This window comes from Haemaphysalis longicornis, unplaced genomic scaffold (assembly GCF_048455015.1).
Source record: "Haemaphysalis longicornis isolate Haplotype H1 unplaced genomic scaffold, Haemaphysalis longicornis Haplotype H1 scaffold_1, whole genome shotgun sequence".
Lineage (NCBI taxonomy): Eukaryota > Metazoa > Arthropoda > Arachnida > Ixodida > Ixodidae > Haemaphysalis > Haemaphysalis longicornis.
In genome coordinates, this window is record NW_027526203.1 from 239,977,881 (window position 1) to 239,997,196 (window position 19,316).

Genomic DNA, 19,316 nt, shown 5'->3' on the forward strand with positions numbered 1-19,316 from the left:
GTCATCAGGTTGGCAGGTATGTATAAGCCTCAACATACATTGTGGGATTTTGTCCAGCGAGGGTAAACTGATGGCGTGGGAGTCATTTCTAACAATGCAGCAGAGTTATCGTACTTTGCAGATGCATCCAAACTATAAAGTAATTAGACTCCCCCCTTCCCCCCCTCCCATAAACTAAGATATTAAAACGTCCGTGTTCAGGTTTGTACCTCTCTATTCCAACTTGTTTCTTGCCAACTATTCATGCGACGTTTATGTACATGAGAGCTTAAAGGAGCACTGACACCAATTTTCGGCGTTAATATTATTGCACAGTTCGCTTCCTTCACTCAACAGAATACCCTGGCTGAAATATGAGCGGCCTGCGACGCGAAGAACATAGTTCAATTAGATCTCATTTATCGCGCCGACCGAGCAGCGCGTGGAGCGGCACTCAGCAAATGGACATCAGAGTGACATCACTCCAGGAGCGGAAAAAGAAGTGACGCGACAGCGCTGGTCAAAAACTCGTGACGTCACTTCACGCGCGCGGCCCCACGAGCGGCGAGCGGGCGCAACACCCTCTCAAGCGGGCACCGGTGACGTCCGCACAAAGCGGTGAGGTCAAACCGGGACTCTGTCATATGCGCCGTTCGGGATGAAAGCGCGGGAATTTGAAACAAACGATTTTCAGGCCGTTCAATGTAATTAACTATCGCGCGCTGAAGTATTTGAAGTGCTGTTTCAGGTTCGCTAGACCTAAGCATCGATAAAAGCAATAAAAGTGTAACATGAAATTTTCGTGTCAGTGCTCCTTTAAGTGTATAGTTTCAAGTGCAATGCCTACCGGTGAGTTCCTGATGTGGAAGGAATGCATCCTGTTTTCATTTCGGTCACAAATATATTTCAGCTGCTGTGTTTGCATGATGGTTTGTTGTTCTAGTGTGCAAATGGCTGTTGTTTTTGAAGCTGCATCACAGGGAACGCGGTTTCTGTTTGCATTTCCTGTACAACCGAGGGTGATGCTTTTTCACAGCGCACGGTGCCTTTTTTTTTTGTAGTGAAGTGCACCATGCACAACTGGCTTATTAGTTAGAAGTGGCTCCGAAGGCAACGTACAACTATGTTTCAGCCAAAAGATTGCCGTGGAAGAATAACAAATATGCAAAGCTTAAACCAACCTGCATTAAATTAAATCAAGAAAAATTTAAGCCGTTCCACTCAATGTGAAAGCTGTCGGAAGTGCAGAACAGTGATTCGCCATAATGGGCTGTAGCGTCGTTATCAGCTCACTGCTACCACCCAATGCAAATCAAATTTCCCACCTTCGCAGTGCTTGCACGCCCCCTGCCTGAAACTGCGCCAGCGGGAGTTCTGTTTTTTTTTTGTGCTTGCTTTTCCTCCCGCACGTGCCGCGTTGCACTGCCACTTTTTTTCGCTTGCTATTGTAAAAATAAACCCAACGAGTGTTCCTAACTAAATGAATGCGGGCGCTGCCGGTTAATTGCGTATATTTTGCCTCGAACGTACCCACAGTTTTCTTTGTGCTAAACAACGGGGAGGTGTAGGACAAGCACCAGCGGTTCACGAGTTTTGAACGCTTATGACTACAGTATATAAACCGCTTGGCTTTCGAAGCCTCTGGGTTACGCCGCGACAATGAAACACCGTGTGGCTCTACTTGGGTCCAGCGAGCGAGCTACGACAACAAGGCGAGCCCCTAAAGTGCTCTGCGCTTAAAACATTGATATGGATGCAATGCCTGGAGGCATTTTCCACGCTTTCTGAATGGCAACGTCAACTTTGGCCCTGTGCAATCAAAATCAGAAACTCGGGTCACTGTCCAACTGTCCAATTGTGCTGTGGGTGTCCCGCTCTGGTCAGATGTAAACCTAAGCTCGAGGTTTGTGGTTTATTACTGAGACGAGCGTGGCATCCAAGTTTATGCTGTTCCAAACGTGAAATGCTCTGCCGGGTTTTACTAGGTTGAAGGCCGATCAATGAAAGATGCCTTCATCCTGCAGTGGACTTGAGTAGGCTGATGATGATGAGTCCAATTTTCAGTTCCCGCCTCACTCCATCCCTTGGCATATAGGAGGCACACTGCCTGTGTTTTTTTCTTCCTCCCATGTCACAATGAAATTTCGCCACATAACTATGGTTAGAAAGCAAGCAGGTAATCTGATGTTTGCTGTACTTCACTGAATTTTATAAGTGAGCTTTGTGCAATCTAATAAATGGTTGCTCTTTCTGGAAGACTGTTCAGCTTGTTTTTCCATAAGTGCATCGGCACATTTTCTGCCAGTGTGGCACGAATGCATCAGTGAACAATGTTCTTCTCGACTGTAAAAGTTGCATCCTTATTAAAAACTTCAAAGGTCTCTACGCAATGGCACAGGAGGTGCTCAGTGTACCGGCACCCTCTGGTACAAAGAAAAACCCGTGGCACCAAAGAGGATGTGTGCGGGGGGAAGGGGCAGAACGGGCTTTCTAAATTGAAAGCACTAGTTTACTTTGTAGGTCTAAAATCCAGCGATGCAACCGAAATCACAAGACAAAAATGGCTTGACAGTGCAACGAGAATAGAAGTGAAGTAATTGAGCTGAAAAGAAAATTGAGTAAATTTGGGTCTGGATGGGAATCAAACCCGGGGCCCTCTGGAATGCGAGACCCGCACACATCCCCATGCCACTTGAGTTCCATTGCCCTAGCTGACAAAAAGTGGACCTAGTGAATGCGCTGGAGCTTGCGACTTCTAAACTTATTTGGGGCCCACAGGCGTAATTTCAGCGTCCTAATTACAGAAGTAGCAATTAGGCGAGCAGCAAAGTGTATTTCTGAAAAATGTCTTCTGGCGATGGGAACGTACCTATCGTTAGGCCTAAGTTATAGCTTTGAGGTGTAACAGGTTTGGTTTGAAGTCGTCTGCTGGTTTGACGTCGCTTGGCACCCCGCAAGGCTCAACGGCGAGATTCCGTTCCCTTGTGGGAACAAGCCCGGTATTTTCTGTGCGCACCCAGTAGCATCTACTGCTTTGCTTGGGACACACTATTCTTACATGCAACTGCCAAGAAGGCTCCGCTGTTCTGCCTGAGTAGCCTAGGCGTAGAATTGTCAGTTTTGGGTACAAACGCCTCAAGTTCGAGCCCCAGCAATGCCAATAGTTTTTCCAAGACCAGCGATTTCTTTTTTATTGAGAAATGTTTTCTTAGCTCGATTCTATGCATTATTTTCGTAAATAAAAGTGGTTTTGTTTCTTTTAGGTCGGTTTAGAGGTGGGGCACGTCATATCAACACGTTGAATTAACGCTTTCATCGCACCGTAAGTGCTGGCCTTGCACTCATCTTAAAACAGAATATAGCGGATCAACATTACGCCCACCTAACGTTGAGCCTACGTATAGGCCCAACTAGAGCTTATTTAGTGGGTCGAGGCCCAACAGGGGCGATTGGACAACCCTGTTGTAGTAATGGAGAGGAGAGATGATATGGGAAGGACGACGATAGTGAGAGGAAATGTGATGTCAGCATGCACCGCTCGCCTTCACACTCACTGCGCTGCTTTACCCAGCGGCACAGCAGTCACCAGCGATCCAGGTTGGTATGACGGCACCCGCAACACTGGCATATTCATTAAAAATGTATACTAATGCTCTTGCATTCATTACACCATGAGGAGTGCTGTAGTGGTCCTCGTAGTTTTTCAGAATGAAAAGTTCATTTAAAGGAGCCATGCAGACAAAACACAAGTTTGGTTCATTCGAAAGAGTGCCTCGTTATAATTATACTGACACCACTTTTACGTAAACTTCGCTCAAATAAGCTATATAATTAGGTAAAAGGGAATGGCCATGCGACCCACTAGCTCATTTCCTGAAACAGACCCTATGATGTCATATGCCCAGCTGTGCAATTGGCTGAGGCCAGCTAACGCAAGTTAGGCAAGGCTTAAAAGCTTGCCGAGTGAGCTATTTGAGCTTAAATTTAGGGCGCATTCTTTTTATAGCAGTAGGAATTGTGGGGTGAACAATTTAAAGTTCGAAATGAACACGTAAATAACGAAGCAGTTGGTGTGGCACTTTGCCGGCTGACACTGCCCAAAACAGCCATCGGACACGTTAGACTTAGTTTACTTTTGTGGCAATTGCCCAACTAGCAGCAAACATGCAAGCAAGGCAGCAAACATGCAAACAGGAAAATGACTAGGTTACCTTTGTTGGATCACAGCGACTTTACGATGACTTTGCTGTTGCCTACTTTGCCTTGCCTGCTTCTAAACATCTTAAAGTACGTAAGCTTGCTCAAACCAGGTTCCACTTTAGTTTCCCTTCATCACCAGCAGTCTTGCATGGCAGACTGATAAGCAAAATTCCCGACGCTTGTTTACAGTGGCAAACATCGGGTAACATTTAGCTTCACAGCGAGGAATTCATTGCACCCGTAGCAAGAGTGTGGCAATGTTGTGATGTTCTCTCTACACCTAGGTCTCCCTACTTGTGCCCGCTGTACGTTATGGCCCTGTTTGTTAGATGTCTGGCCGTTGCACCTCAGTTCATTCATACAGCACGGGGAGAAGGAAGTAACTTGTGTCCAGAGGAAAGGCCTAATTAGGGCCAGTGTGCTTCAGACGATGGCCAGGATGCCTTGGCTTCTAGGGGCTGTCTTCGGCTTTATGGATGGCCCACTGCTGGATGTCAGGGTCTTCCTCACTAAGCAGCACGGTCTCCCCCTGCTCTTTGCTGGTGGTGATAAATGTGCCTTTTGGGTTGTTAATGTCTCTTCTTTGTGTAGGGGGGCATTCCCAGAGCGTGTGTGCCAGCCTCGCAAGCTGGGGCAATGGGAATTTGGATTCCAAGACACGAATGAGTATGGCAGCTTTTGAAGGTACTTACTGTTACGAGCCTTGCAGTGTGTCGTTGCTCATGCAATGCCACCCATGCCCCCAAACACCGAGGTCAGACTGTCGTACGAGTCATATCAGCAAGAAATATTGGATACAGTACAGCATGGCACTGGCCAAACTTGAACATGTGGAGGAAGGTGGCAGGCACGACAGTTTTGGACATGGATCCATGGCCAGGCTATACAGGGCACCACAACAGTGCCGCATGTGGTACTGCTCCCATCATGCCGGTGCGAGGTACCACCAGCCGTAGTTTTTTTACAAAACCATACTAGAAAGGAAGCTGACGCTGCAGTCACGTGTCATTGTGGAAATTGGAGGAAGAGTTGTTGTTGTTCATGATGATAACTTTATTTTGCCCAAAACTGCGTGAAAGAAAGAAGGGAAAGCCTTGCTGAATTCCTCCAGCTCAGATGGCGGGCCTGCAGCCCTTGGGCGCGAGCAGCATTTTCAGACAGTTGGATGACCTTGATCTGTATTTCGGGGTCGGAGCTAATCAAACAGGCCTCCCACTGCTCCGCACTGGTAATTAAGATTTGCGTTAGCTGCATAAGTGGCTTGGCTTGTAACGTTTTAGTGGGCGTAAAAACACTTAAGTGTGCAAGAACGATGACAGGAAAATAAAAACAATACGAAATAGGGCGCATTTGTTTTGTCTATTTTTTAGGTCTACATGAACATTGTTTTCTTCATAATATAATGACCCAAGCCAGCCGCCATTACATGGAACTTTTGCACTAACTCCGAAAATTTCACATGGAAATTGTTTCACCATTAGTTAAAATCTTCAAGGAGCCATGAAGACAAAATACAAGTTTGTGTTCGAAAGATTCCGTGTTTTATAGTGCCCCCAGCGTTTGTCCGAATGCAAGCGATGCTTTATCCACTGAGAAATTAAGTTCAAATTTTTATTTTCCCGCTAAATCGTGCGTTTTTGTGGTCTCCAGTGACATCACAGGAACAGACAGCTCTGCAGCCAATTGGGAAACCTTATTTAACGTTAGTGAACCAAGATGGCGCCACCATACCGTTGAAAGCCGTTTTTTTCTGCCTTTGGTTTGGTTTTGACCGTATTTAAACCTGGCTTGTATTTGCTCAGGGAGAAAATAATCGTTTCGTGAAACATAGTGCTTGCTCGACAAATATGGTCACGTAAGACACCGTTGCTTGTGTCAATTAGCCAGTGTCGTCTGAGACAACCCCCAAAGCCCCGCAGTACAGTGCAGCTAAACTAAGCATAGTGCGCGCAGTACCAACAGCAGTACGCATCGGTACTTCTATGTTTACGTGTGCTTTTGTAACTTCCACTGTTTGTCCCACTATTCTTACGGCTTTAAAAAGAATGTGTCCTAAATTTAAGCGCAAATAGCTCGTTCGGCAAGCTTATAAGCTCTGCCTAATTTGCATTTGCTTTTGCCGCCCTCCACCAATCACAGAGCTGGCTGGAACGACATCATAGGTTCTCTTGCGGGAAATGAGCTAGTGGGTCGCATGGCGATTCCCTTTTTCCTAATTATGTAGCTCATTTGAGGGAAGTTTATGTTAAAAGTGGTGTCAGTATGATTCTAACGAGGCAATCATTTGAATGAACCAAACTTGTGTTTTCTCTTCATGGCTCCTTTAAGGACAGTTTGTAAAAGCTGTACATGCATGTGCAAGAAAAAATCTGCACTGTGGTCAACCTACGGTCAACTGACACACAGTTCGCAATGGCAGATGAACTGCGCCGGGGGGGTTTACCACAGTGCAAATGTTTTGTCGTGCGAATACAGCTTTTACGAACTGCAACACGAAACAGAAAGGGCTTTTGTGAGGTATTGCGAAAGTTGTTTGTAACTGCCAGCTTCGCCCACCATAATCGCAGATGAAAAATGTTTACATATATAACTCCAGCAGCATAAAGATAACAGAAAAAGGAATATCGCAGTATTTCACTTTCTCTTTGGTACAGCCTCTTGCCTACATAAACACTTTTTCAGGTGTTTTCGCGACACTTTGTGAATTTGAACACACACCAAACCATTAGAAGCCATGCCAACTGCGAAGTTAATGCAAATCTGTACTCTTCCCATAACCACCACAGCGACACGGACGACCTCGAGCCAGTTTCGTTGACGCTGGTGCCAGAGTCCTACCTAGTATATGCAAGATACTCCATGCCACCAGCAGCAGCAACAGCAGAAATTCCTTTTTAAAACTTGCAAAACATAAGTTTACGTGAAAAATTTGTAACAGTTGAAGAAAAGCAAGATCTGCAACATCATAAAAAATCGGGCTGGCTAGCTTATTTAGAGGCTCTAGGGCTGGCATATTCACGTACAGTCACATCAATTTTGTCCATGCTGCACAGAGTCATCTGTCCGTACTGGCAATACAAAGTTCGCCTCAGCAAAACCCATGCACGGCTGTTCTCTAACTCGCAGCTGCCGTTTTCACCTCCGATCCGCTTCCAAGGGATCCTGGTGGGGAGGGCATCCCCATGTGCCAAAGGTCATTCAGAGAACTGCGTAAAGTTTTTAATGATAGATAGATAGATAGAAGCAACTTTATTTAGTCGCCTGCAGAGCGACACCACGATTAAATGGCGCTGCGATGCGGGCCCTTACATCTTCTCAGCTAGTGGTCTTTACTCGACTATGGTGCGTGCTACTCCCGTGTTCGGTCGCCCTTGGGGGCAATGTCCCGTCAGTTTCGCTTGGCCTTTGTCTTTCAAGAGCCGCCGAGACCTGCTGGACGGCCCAGGTTTGAATTTCTTGGTCGTAGCACTTCGCCGCAGCCGCGAGCCGTGGCGGAATCATTGTACTTGTCGACGCTTCGTCGGGGAACTTGGTGCAGTCCCACAGGATGTGCGTCAGGGCACGTCAGGGTGGCCCTCTCCCGCTGGCACACATCATTCACATACACTTGCGGGTACACATGCTTCATCAACACTGGGATGGGTAAGGACCCAGCCTGTAGTTGTCTAAACAGCACCGCCTGCGCTCGGCTCAGCCCGGGTGCGGGGGTGGGAGAGTTCTTCGAGCCAAGAGGTAGAACTGTGCAAGTTCGTTGAACGTCGTTATACGGTCCTTGGCACTACACCACATCTGATGGTCGGTTGCAGCAGCGCAGTTGGTTAGCGCTTGCGGCACTGTGTGTGCCGTCTCATTGTGGTTGTCGTGCTTGTCCGACGCATCATTGCCCGCGTGCGCCGGGAACCACTTGATTTTAACTCACCTGTTCTCTCGTTAGAGGTCGGCCGAGCGCAGAACGCAGACAGCCTCACCACAGACTGCCGTTGACATAATTCTGCACTGCACTCCTCGAATCACACAACACTGTCTGGCACCCGGGGTCGGCAATGGCCAGGGCAATGGCCACCTCCTCCGCCTGGCACGCCTCTCGGACCCGAACGCTCGCCGCCGCCCTCGTCGCGCCGGACGACGCCTCGATGATGGTAGCCACGAATGCCTCGCTGACTCCCTGGTATTCGGCCGCATCCATGAACCTTGCGTGCTCGTCCTTGGCGTGAAAGTCGATGAGGGCCTTGGCCCTCGCCGCTCTTCTCTCCTTGTCAAACTCCGTATTCATGTTCCTTGGGATGAGGTCCACCCGAATACGGCGCCGGGTCTCGTCCGGGACAGGAGCGTAGCTGCGTGCCTTCCTTGCCGCAGGCATGAAGGCCAAGTCTTGCAGTATGCGCCTACCGGTCTCGGTCGCAGAGAGCCGCTCCAGCTGGGCGGACCGTTGCGCTTCAGCAATTTCCTCGACATTATTGTGTACCCCCAGGCTCAGGAGCTTGTTGGTGCTTGTACACTCGAGGAGCCCGAGCGGCGCCTTGTACGCTCGGTGTATCAGGGCGTTGATCTTATTTTTTTCGCACTGCATCCAATTGTGGAAGGCTGCAACGTAGGCGACGTGGCTAATGACGAAGGAGTGCACAAGCCGAATCAAGCTCTCCTCCTTCATCCCGGCCTTGCGGTTGGCGACCCGTCTGATGAGACGCATTGCGTTGGTGATCTTGGTTGGTGATCTTGCCCGTTGGTGATCGGGCAACGGTCTTGCCGTTGCCGCGACGCTTGTCTATAATCATGCCGAACACCCGTATCTTGTCGGACCTCCGGGATCACCTGGCCGTTCCTCGTCACGATCTTTATCGCCTCGTAATCTCTATCGCCCCGTAATCGCCTCGTAATCGCCAAAAATGCTCACCCCAATATAATGTGAAATTGTCTTGCAGAGCATTTGCAAACAAGATCTTCCCCACACAATGCTACCTCGCAATTATGACTCCCCCCCCCCTGGGTGGTTTCATTAAAGGAAGAGGGTAGCCTTTGTCAACACTGAGTTTGCAAAGGGAATACATGCAATAGCAGATGAATAATAGTTGCGCCTGGCTACTTTCGTGAAGGGGCACCTCTGCACGCATCCAAGAGCCTTGAATCTTGATATAGCAAACTTGTGCACAATGACATCCTTGATGTAATGATGGGACAAAATTTCTTAAGTCTGTGCTTATTAAACCTTGTGCGTGTTAGGACTACATGTACGAAAATACATCTTCCCGTGCCTCGACATAATATGATGCCTGCAGCAGTTGAACAAAATTGATGTGAAAGCATAGTTTACCATTTACTGCATGGCACAAAGTCAGAACTGGACAGGAGGGGGAACAATGCTCCGTAAGGGTGGCCAGACAACGTTACAAGCACTTGGCACAGGTTAGCTAGTGGCATCTGTTGCGGGAGAAAAAATTGTGCGGCTGCCACAATCGGCGCATTGCCGCACGACCACAGAGTGAATGGACCTATTTCCAGTACCGGTCCTCCTATAGCGGCCACCATGGCGAACCTAAACTGACAGTAAGACAGACTTCCAAAAATGTTTGGCTTTCGGGGAACTCATGCACGAATTGTTCTGGTCCTGCAGTCCCTCCTGCGCCCATCCGTCACCCGTGCCTTTCACATGAATGTCACAGTATCAGGTGCATGCCCGCGTGACTGATCTGCAGTGGCCGAAGCACCCCTTTTTCTTCACTTTTCATTTTCGTTGCTCCCTCACTGAAGTGCTTTCAGCGTGGTCAGCCTCAAAGATTTTCACCCCTTTCCTTTGAAAACCTTTGTGTTCACGTACGAACTCACTGTGAACTGTCCAAAACGAGGAAATAAAAACATGCAGCCCTAGGAAGCATAGCCGCTCCTGAAGCAGCAAGCTGAAGGGGCGCCATTTTGTTTATTTCGCCCGAGGTTACTGCCAAGAACAGTGGACCTGCAGCCCGCACATACGCAAATCGCTACTGGAAAAAGGTCCATTGCGGCTGCTATCATATCATCCATCAGGTGCCGCTGTCATCATCGCCATCACAGCCGCGAAGCTTCACAGTCAGCGTTATCTTACAATGCATTCGAGGCAAAAGTGTTAAGGGTGACCTGGGGGCTGATGATGGAGCGCTGCCTGGCTTTCCACGAACCACTTGGCCATCAAAAATCATCAAAAATCTCCTTCAACCCCAACAATGTAAATAGCCGCAAACTGGAGTGTGTGCCTGAATGTGCAGTTTACTTGTGGCTCTATTCTTTGCACCTGCAATCTGCGTTCACCATCACTCTTTGATGCCCTGCATTGCTGTTGCCCTCCCTGCTTCTCATCCACCTCTCGTGCAAGGCTGCATCCCCAAAGTCTGTAGCGAAAATTCCAGAAAAGCACCGGCACGAATGTGCAATTGTTTTGCCAGCAGAAAAGTGGCACACTGCACAATATACTAACTAAAACGGCCTTTCTCCTGCATCGGATCGCGTGCTTGACATCAGGCAGGCCACCAATTCCATCTAGCAGATAACTAGCCCATATGCCATTGAAAAACGAGAAAAACAAGGGAGCACCTAAAGTAATACCGTGCAACAGCGTGCGTCTTTCACAAATTTTTCTGTTTAGTGTTCTGTTAAGGGTGCCGAAATAATGTGCGCCACTGTGCGAGTTTTTGAAACTGGCGCAGGCGTTGGCCTGTGTGCATGTTGGCCAGTGCTAACACGATGCAAGTTTTAAGCGGCAACAGTGCACTACGAATGTTGCTCGATGCCTCCGCCCGCTATCTAGCGCAGGTAGTTAGACGAGGTGCGGCGAAGCCCTGCGTGGCCTGACCCGCACCTTTCTCGCAGGACGAATCAATACAGGTCATTTCTCTCTCTCTCTCTCTCCTAACTGCCAGAAAGATCAAAAGGAAAAGTCCCAGATTGTTTCTAAATATACTGTGAGTAAGTCCTTACACCTGGCAAGTAGCAGACTGCTAATGTTTGCGCCTGCTATGTATGAAATGTTGAACAAAATTTCGATATGAAGTACAATCAAACCTCGATGTAATGAGCTTCGATGTAAGAAACATGCAATTTTTTTTAACTTCAAGTGTATGCACACCATCCATATTTTCGCCCTCTGTGTAACGAAGTCCTGTTTGCCAAAATTTCAACGTAACGAAGTTTCATGAACAACAAGGCACAAAATTTCGGTTGTAGAAGTACATTATGGGAGATGCAAGCGCCGAAACGGGGTCTCGATAAAACGCGAACGGCGACTCGGGTTGCCCAATGCCGCGGATGCAGTGAACCACGGATTGAGTACGTGAGTGAGCTCCTTGCCTACAAGTGCATATGTGCTCCCACCGTATGCCACCGCTTTGCCCTTCGTATGAGTTCGCTCATGCTTGTTGGGTTCCATCGTTCCGGCAAGTGCTCGGCAAAGCATTTGTGGGTCTTTATGAGCCTTACATGCCCATTTTTTTCACGCCACACGCCGCAGTGGGAGAAGCCAGACGACTTTTGCCAATTGGGAGGGGCGCACCGTATGGTGGGGAGCTTCAAAGCACTCGGGGATGCTAGCTAGCCCCACCAGAGACTATTAGGCTTACCACCGCGGAGGATATTAAAAGCGAAGCAGGCTTGGGCTGTCGGCGTCTCATGTCGTCGTAACCGTAGTCTTGTCACGGTACTAAAACACTGGGACACTCCTTTACGCCTTGCATTACAACGCTTCGTGCTTCAAAGACACGAGATTTTTACAGCAAACCCCCCAATGGTTTCATCTCTGTTGGCGAAAACGCCAAGGCACCAAGAACACTTATACACTGCACGCTTCGCCCCTCCCCAGGTTTCACATTAGTGGAGATGGCTCGGGATTTTAGTACACATTTTTGCCCATGGACATAAAACATTCTAGCGCGAGGCATTGGAAACAGAGTGTCCCGGTGTGCTCTTTTTGTTTCAGTCTGCCTTGCTTCTTTTGGTTACCTTGGCTGTTTCTGATTCTGCACTGTGCTTGTCATATTTCATTGTGAGCCTTCTAATGCTTTTCATGTCCCTAAAACCTTTAGCTGTCCACGTACGTCGATCCATTACTCTCAACCTCCTCTGAAAACATGTTACTCTGAGTTTCTCGAACTTCAAACGATGCCCAGCCCATATCTCCCTGCACTGCTTCGTTAGTTGCTTAAGCACCCTTAAGGCCAAATGGCCTACAGTTCTATAGTTGACTTCTCTGGTTCAATGAAGACCTGAAATGAGGATGCCACTCTGCAAATTTATTGCTCATAAAGCCGCTCATCCTCTCTCTCTCGCTCCGCTAGAGAACGGGCTATTCAAACTCGGTGGAACAAAAGTTGGTGTTGTTCCTGCGGCCCATATCACGAGAGGGATTGGCCAGGAATCGGGAGCTTCAAGGCACTGATCAACCCGCTTCACAAAATTCACAAAATTGTGAACTGCAAAGGTAAAAATTGGATACGTAAAGACTCAATTCGCACCGTTAGGCGGAAAAACGAAAGCAAAGAAAAGGGCAATTGATTTAATTAGGGGTTTAAAGCGCCGCTACACCTGGACTATGAGGCACGCCGTAGTGGATGGTTCCGGATTAATTTTGACCTCCGGGGGATCTTTAACATGCACTGAAATCTCGACACACGGGCCTTTTTTTTTTTTTCGCCTCCATCAGAAAAGCGGCTAGCCACCACGACCGGGATCAAGAAGAAAGACGCAAACACAGTGTATTAGAGAAGCCGCTCGAAGTAATAGACGTCACAAGACGAAGAAACAAATGCGAAGATACGCAAATACGACGTACCAGTGAAGGAGTTGCTAATAAGTAACGCCAGGCTTTTGCCTTCATCAAAGGACGTAAGCAGGCTTAATGAAGTGCCTCGAGGATTCTTTTTGTTTTTAGTTTCAATCATTCCGTAGGAATTGGAAAGGTACCAATCGTTTGCAGTCACACAAAAAACTTAATTCGCTTAGCTTCGCCAATCACGCATCTTCGTGCAGATAAAAGGCGGTACATTTTTTGGTTGCGCTCAGGAATTTTTATCGTCTGAGCAGAGTAGAAGTGCAAAAAGGGTAAAGTGATGACTCGTACTTACCACTCACCACGTGGAAATATACGCCAGAACATCCATGGGTAACGCAACTGACGCGCATTGATCACCGTTGAACGCAAGCGAGGTATGTACCTCTGGAACCAGAGTTGAGCAGACGACATCGCGTTGTGCAATGAATGATCACAGCAGTCGCGTGATATCTCGCTAGTTCACGAAATAGGCTTCAGTTCGGTGTTTCAGAATCTTGCAATATTAAATGCAATTTTCCTAACAACTTCGATGTATAAGTTTTCTTGGTACATATTGTTTTACCCAAAAATAAACACCTTTCTTGCACCACGTGACTTCTGGAACGCAAGTTACTTCAGACCGGAAGTAACGACCAAAATTTTATGCCGCATACGACGCAATGCGGGTCGCCGCTAAGCCAGCGATTCCGCGATGCGCACAGGCAGCGTGGTATGCACACATCGTTATCTCACTGTTTGTTTATGGTGATGCGCAAGTGGTGAGGTGATACATGTGTTGGTGCTTTTCTCCTTACCTGTGCACAACTAAGCGATTATAAGGTCATCTGGGCTGTTCATTATCGAATGGGGTAGATTTTTGTCCCGTGTGAAAAAGGCGCTACTTTTCACAACTTCGTAGTGCTGCTTCCCAAGTGTACATTTTGTAGCTCCCGCAGCCCAGTTTATTTGATGGGCGCTTTCCTAAGCGGCGCGTATGGTGTTTCACAGTGCACTTTTCGCCCACATTATCAGCTCTTTTCCTGCATGAACAACTTCGTTTGCCTCTCGTGTTGCGTTTCAGGAGCGGTTAGAAGCGCTGCTGGAGCTACCTGCATCGTGCAGGTGGTCTCCGCGGCTGCGTCAGCGCACCTATGGCTCACGAGGAGTGCTTTTGTGTGCAGAGAACGTCCCATGCGGTTCACGCCGATGTTCGCGCAGACTATTAAGCTCCTACAAACAAACAGCGTGCCAGCCATGTATGCGTGCCATGTTTTAATTTGGAACAACTGTTTCATGCTTTTAACACCATTTTAATTGCGAATTTCAATGTAGCGAAATTTCAACGTAACGAAGTAAACGCCGAGTTTACCGACTTCGCTACATAGAGGTTCAACTGTATCTCCACTTTCCAATTACTTTGCTATATCAAGGTGTAACTGCAAGTCATGGCCTACACTTTGGAATGAGCTGGCACTGTCAAGATACATTTTACATCTGCTCCCACAATGATTCAGGTTCACCGTTTGTATTCCAGCATTCCCAGCACATTGGCAAATGCGCCATGTCCAGTAAACTGTACTTTGGTGGCAAGAGAAGAAAGGAGGTCAGGTCCACGCTTTTGTTTAGCATTTATTTGAGGACATTTAACCCACTCTTTACTTTGCAGGAGCTTATTATCACAGATGTATATAACAGCTTTTCTCACGAGACCACGCAGGTGCTAGAATTAGCCACTGGGATACAGCAGTGTGTCACAGTGTTTCGTTTATTTTATGCCACATTACTCAACAGTGTGATGAAAAAAGAAAAAAAAAAAAAACCTTCGCATAAACAACAGGACAGAAAAGCCAAAGGGTAACACGTAGTTCCTAGTGAAGAAGAAAAGAAAGAAAAAAAAAAAGCAAGCCTAGCAGTAGGTCGAGAGAGTAGACCTCAACACTACAGCCAAGCATCAAAAAACAAGCGTATTTGTTTCCGCATGGCGAGCTGCGGTCAAACTTCCGCAAGCGAAAGCGCGACTCTCCAACGTTTTGAAAGGACAACAACTGCCATTTATGCAAGACAAGACGGCAGACAGGAAGGAGCCGTCCAACACAGACAGCAAAACTAGGCGCTTTCAAGCAAAATAACTCCCCACAAAATCTTGTTACAAGCAGAAACCAAGTCTCTCCTAAGTTTTACAGGTACACAATATGATGCTGCCAGTGCAGTCTTGCGGTTACGTAATACCATTCAGGACTGTACACCACAACGATGGCCACAAAGACTACGCATGCACGTTGGACGACATCGCTTCACGTGTGGTGGTACAAGAGACGCGAGCCTCGAGCGCTACCTCAGTAATTATGCAAGTTTTTCTGTGGCCGCAGTGCCGGGTCAATGCCTCGACAGTGGGCTCCAGTGGGCCCTGCAATGCCCCGGGTGTTTGTGGACCCTCGGTGGCTGCACCCAAGCCTGGGCAGGGCCTGGTGGCAACGTAGAAAGTACGCGTGTCAATGCACGCGATGCCTAGCATTCGGTCGGCTCCTTCTGCGGGGCAGAACCGGAGCCCTGGCACCCGCGGCATTCCTAGGAGGGCCAGGGTTACACGTGCCTTGGGCTAAGAAGCAAGCACGGCATCTTTGGTTCTATGACTACCCTCTATAGAAACCACTCACTCCACACTGGCAGTTTTGCTTACTTGGATAGTGATTGAAAATTACGTCCTTGCGCGCAAGTGTACAAACAACACGCTAACGTGCACACACCTCCTCCTCTCCTCCCGCCGCCGGGGGGAAACACGCCTGCATAGAGCACCCACATTAGGCTATACACAGTGGCTGAGTGGATGGCACACACACACACACACACAAAGTGCAGTTGCGCGGCGGCCTGCTGCTTGGGAGGAGGGGTAGTCTCTCGCGATTAGCATGGCCACATAAATTAACACACATGCTGCACCGACCCCCCGTCGCACTCCTGCTAGTGCACGCCTTCTGGCACTGCGCAACTGCGCAGAGGTCGGGCAGAGAAATGGGCTAAATGAAAGCACGACAAGCACGAAAGGGTCGGCTCACGTGCCCCCTTCCTTCCCCCCACCCCGCAGGCTGACTCGGTCATCGCTCTCTACAGACGACTCCACGCAAAGGAAGCCGGGGTCCAGTGAAAGACTACCGATGGCTTTTTCTCCCCTGGCTGCTTTCCCCACTACCCCCCTTCAACGGCACTCCCCAGCAGAGAGAAACAAAAACAGTACACGGCAACACAGAGAAACACGTAGCAGCGAGGGGCTTTGCTTCTCCAGCCCCTGCTTCCTCCACGGCCCCTTGGTCCAGGCCGACTACAGCATGTGGCTGATGTCCCAAATCTGAAGGGCAGGAGAAATAGCAATTCGAATCAGAATGCACAGTCCAAAGCTGCAGTTCACCAAGGTTGTCACCGAGAAGACTGAAATGCCTTGCAACATACCTACAGGCTCTCAAGACTTTGGTTTTGTTCTATGGAAGCACAAAAAGCCCTCTCTTGCAAGGGAAGCAACCTTTCGCTACCTTACAGCAGATGGGTAATCCAGGAGGCCCCTGCACTACTTGGAGATATTAAAGAAAGCCAGAAAAGCCCCTCTGTCGCAACAGGAAAAACCCCATGCAAGCACACGGGTGTGTTCACGTGCTTCAAAATATCACGCGTCGAAAGAGCGGTCTCCCCTCACCTTGATGACCCTATCTGTGCCCGTGGTTAAGAGGTAGCCGCGTGTCAGGTCCAGGTGCATGTGCACAATCGAGTGCTTGGCATCGTGGAATGTGGCCATCGAGGTTCGGCTGAAATAATCACCAACACACACACACTGCAGTCAGCCAGCACTACAGGGATTACCGCTGCACCAGCCTGTTTATGGAAGGTGCATAACATCACCACACTCTCACTTTGGAAACAGCCGGAACAGAGTGCCAGACACGATATCAACTAACCTTGCACTCTGCGGCACACACATGCCCGTCAACAAAACTACCGTATTTGCTCGATTCTAAGCTGATATTCGTGCAAGTTCGCCTGCTTGGTGCTACAGTAAAACCTCGTCACAAGAGACACTCAAGGCACCCAGGAAACATGTCTCTTGTAACTAAGGTCTCTTGTAACCAAAAATTTTAATAGTGTGGAGTCGAACATGACCTCTGTTATAAATCAGTATCACAGTGCATTCAGACAGGTCGACAAGAAAATTCTCACTACGGCTTAAGAAGTCATTCACAGTAGTGTTAGGGACTGCAGATTGTGTTAGCTTCCATCGCAACTTTTGTAGGCAAAGCACTTGTGTAGGTAAACTGCCGGCACTTTGTCCTACAATACCCTCGTCACCATTCTGCTCCTCACCATTTACTTGCGCAAGGATCGCATGATCTGTAGGCTCCTCAAATACACAAGGACACAAGGACACAAACTCCTCAAAATTTTCTGGAACCTCTGCTGTCTCTTGGATGCAGACCCAAGCCTCACCTTCAGGGCAGTCTTCCACAAGGTCCTTCATATTGCCGCGAACCATGTACGGGTTTATTTATTTATTGTTTGTTTTTAATGCCCGGCCGCGCCCGGCTCTGTTATCTGTGTCCCATGCGAAGCGCGTGTTCCATTCTTTATTTTTATGCCGCACGGGCTATCTCATTCAGATAAGCAGAGTGTTTCGCCCTAACGCCGCTAGCCCAGAATAATCTTCTGTGATCTACAATGTTCTGGATGTGAATCGACGGTTCCAGAAACTCTCGCGCCGAAAGATAAAAGCCTGCACAGCAGACGCCGCGGCATTCGATTCTGCGACGCTCGCCGACGCAAGTCACTTTGTTGACCGCTGCTTCGCCGCCTCTGTATTTTTTTGAGTTGTTAGGGGAGCACAAGTTCGCTCCAATAAACTTGTTTCTCCTTCAAGACAACTCCGTCGTCCTTGGCTTCGTGACATCTGGTGCTGGGTGCTCACCCTTTACGCTCCCAACGACATCTGGAAGCCGCCAAGCCAGTCCAACCAGGGAAAGCCGCCGACTGCAAGGATTGCTACCCGAGTTCGGTCTTATGCCAGAAGGGCCCAAGAGAAGAAACGCTGCAACCAACACCATGGTGCAAGAAACAACGTCGCCAATCGTCCTGCAGTAGCCCCGGGAACCGCCATCGTTCCGGGGATCCCCCGCTGAAGACCCCGAGGAATGGTTGGAGAAGCTGGAGCGCGTGCGGACCTTCAACAGGTGGGACGATGAAGAAACCTTCCGGCATGTTTTCTTTTACTTGGAGGATGCAGCTCAAACTTGGTTCGAGAACCAAAAGAGCGCCTTGACCGACAGGACGCAATTCAAAAGCGAGTTCCTTAGGACCTTTACGACCGTGGTGAGAAAAGAACGAGCTGCGCTTTTACTGGAAACTCGAACGCAACACCCGAATGAAGGAGTCGTAATCTTCGTTGAGGAAATGAAGCGACTATTTCGTTGCGCGGACCCGGATATGACGGAAGAAAAGAAACTGAGGTTTCTGATGCGAGGAGTAAAGCAAGAACTTTTTGCTTGCCTTGTCCGCAACCCCCCCAAATCGGTGGCCGAATTCGCATCCGAGGCGGCCGCCATGGAGAAGACGTTGGAAATGCGCACGAGGCAGTACGACCGTCCCATCAATGCGCTAGTTGCGGACACGATCGATGCCGGGGCTCTTAGCTTTGACATACTACGTGATACAATCCGCGCTATCGTCATGGGAGAACTGCGGAAACTCTTCCCAACAACGCCGCAACCCCAAGTCACCTCTATGAGCGACGCGATTCGGGAAGAAATTCAATTCGCTTTGGGAACTTCTAAGCCTCCCGAAGTACCACGTGAGCCTCAAGCTATGACCTACTCCGCGGCCTCTACTCCGCAGACTCCGCGGCCATCGTGTCTCTTCTAAATAGTGCAGAATTCACTCTAGGGACCCCAAAAAGTTGCCCTTAGTAACAGAGTGCCTCTTGTAATCATGTCTCTTGTATGCAATGTCGCTAACATGGTGAACATAGGAAAACCAACCAAACCATTTTCAAATGTCTCTTATAACCAAGTGTCTCTTGTAACAGTGTCATCATAGTATGGCTTTCAAACAAAGTTGTTCAAGCGGCCGACAACTCGTTGAACCTCCAGGCAAAGTGGACACTCGGGCCTGATGAAAGTCCACGTCGGAAAGTCTTGAGGCTAGCTCATGATGGCACCCCAGAAAGCTTGACTTCAGACTCGTTCAAAAATGCAGCATTGCAGATGCACTTGACAGCACCGAATATTGCGCACACTTTAACTCTTTCGTTACCACGCCTATTCAAATCAATCACCGGTGATCGATGATTTATATTGCCTATTTCGACATGTTGTAGTCGTTTCTCGTA

General features: G+C 48.5%; 1 protein-coding gene across 1 annotated transcript in view; it reads right to left on the bottom strand.

Moving 5' to 3' along the window:
- Positions 1 to 14,563: 14,563 nt before the first annotated feature.
- Positions 14,564 to 19,316, bottom strand: part of Wdfy2 (WD repeat and FYVE domain containing 2) — a 38,988-nt gene continuing 34,235 nt past the window's right edge. The window contains exons 12-13 of the mRNA XM_077674921.1: positions 16,641 to 16,749; positions 14,564 to 16,298 (exon numbers count right to left, since the gene is read on the bottom strand). Coding sequence (XP_077531047.1) covers positions 16,272 to 16,298; positions 16,641 to 16,749 — 136 coding nt within the window. The 3' untranslated portion in view covers positions 14,564 to 16,271. The remainder of the gene's footprint in view (positions 16,299 to 16,640; positions 16,750 to 19,316) is intronic.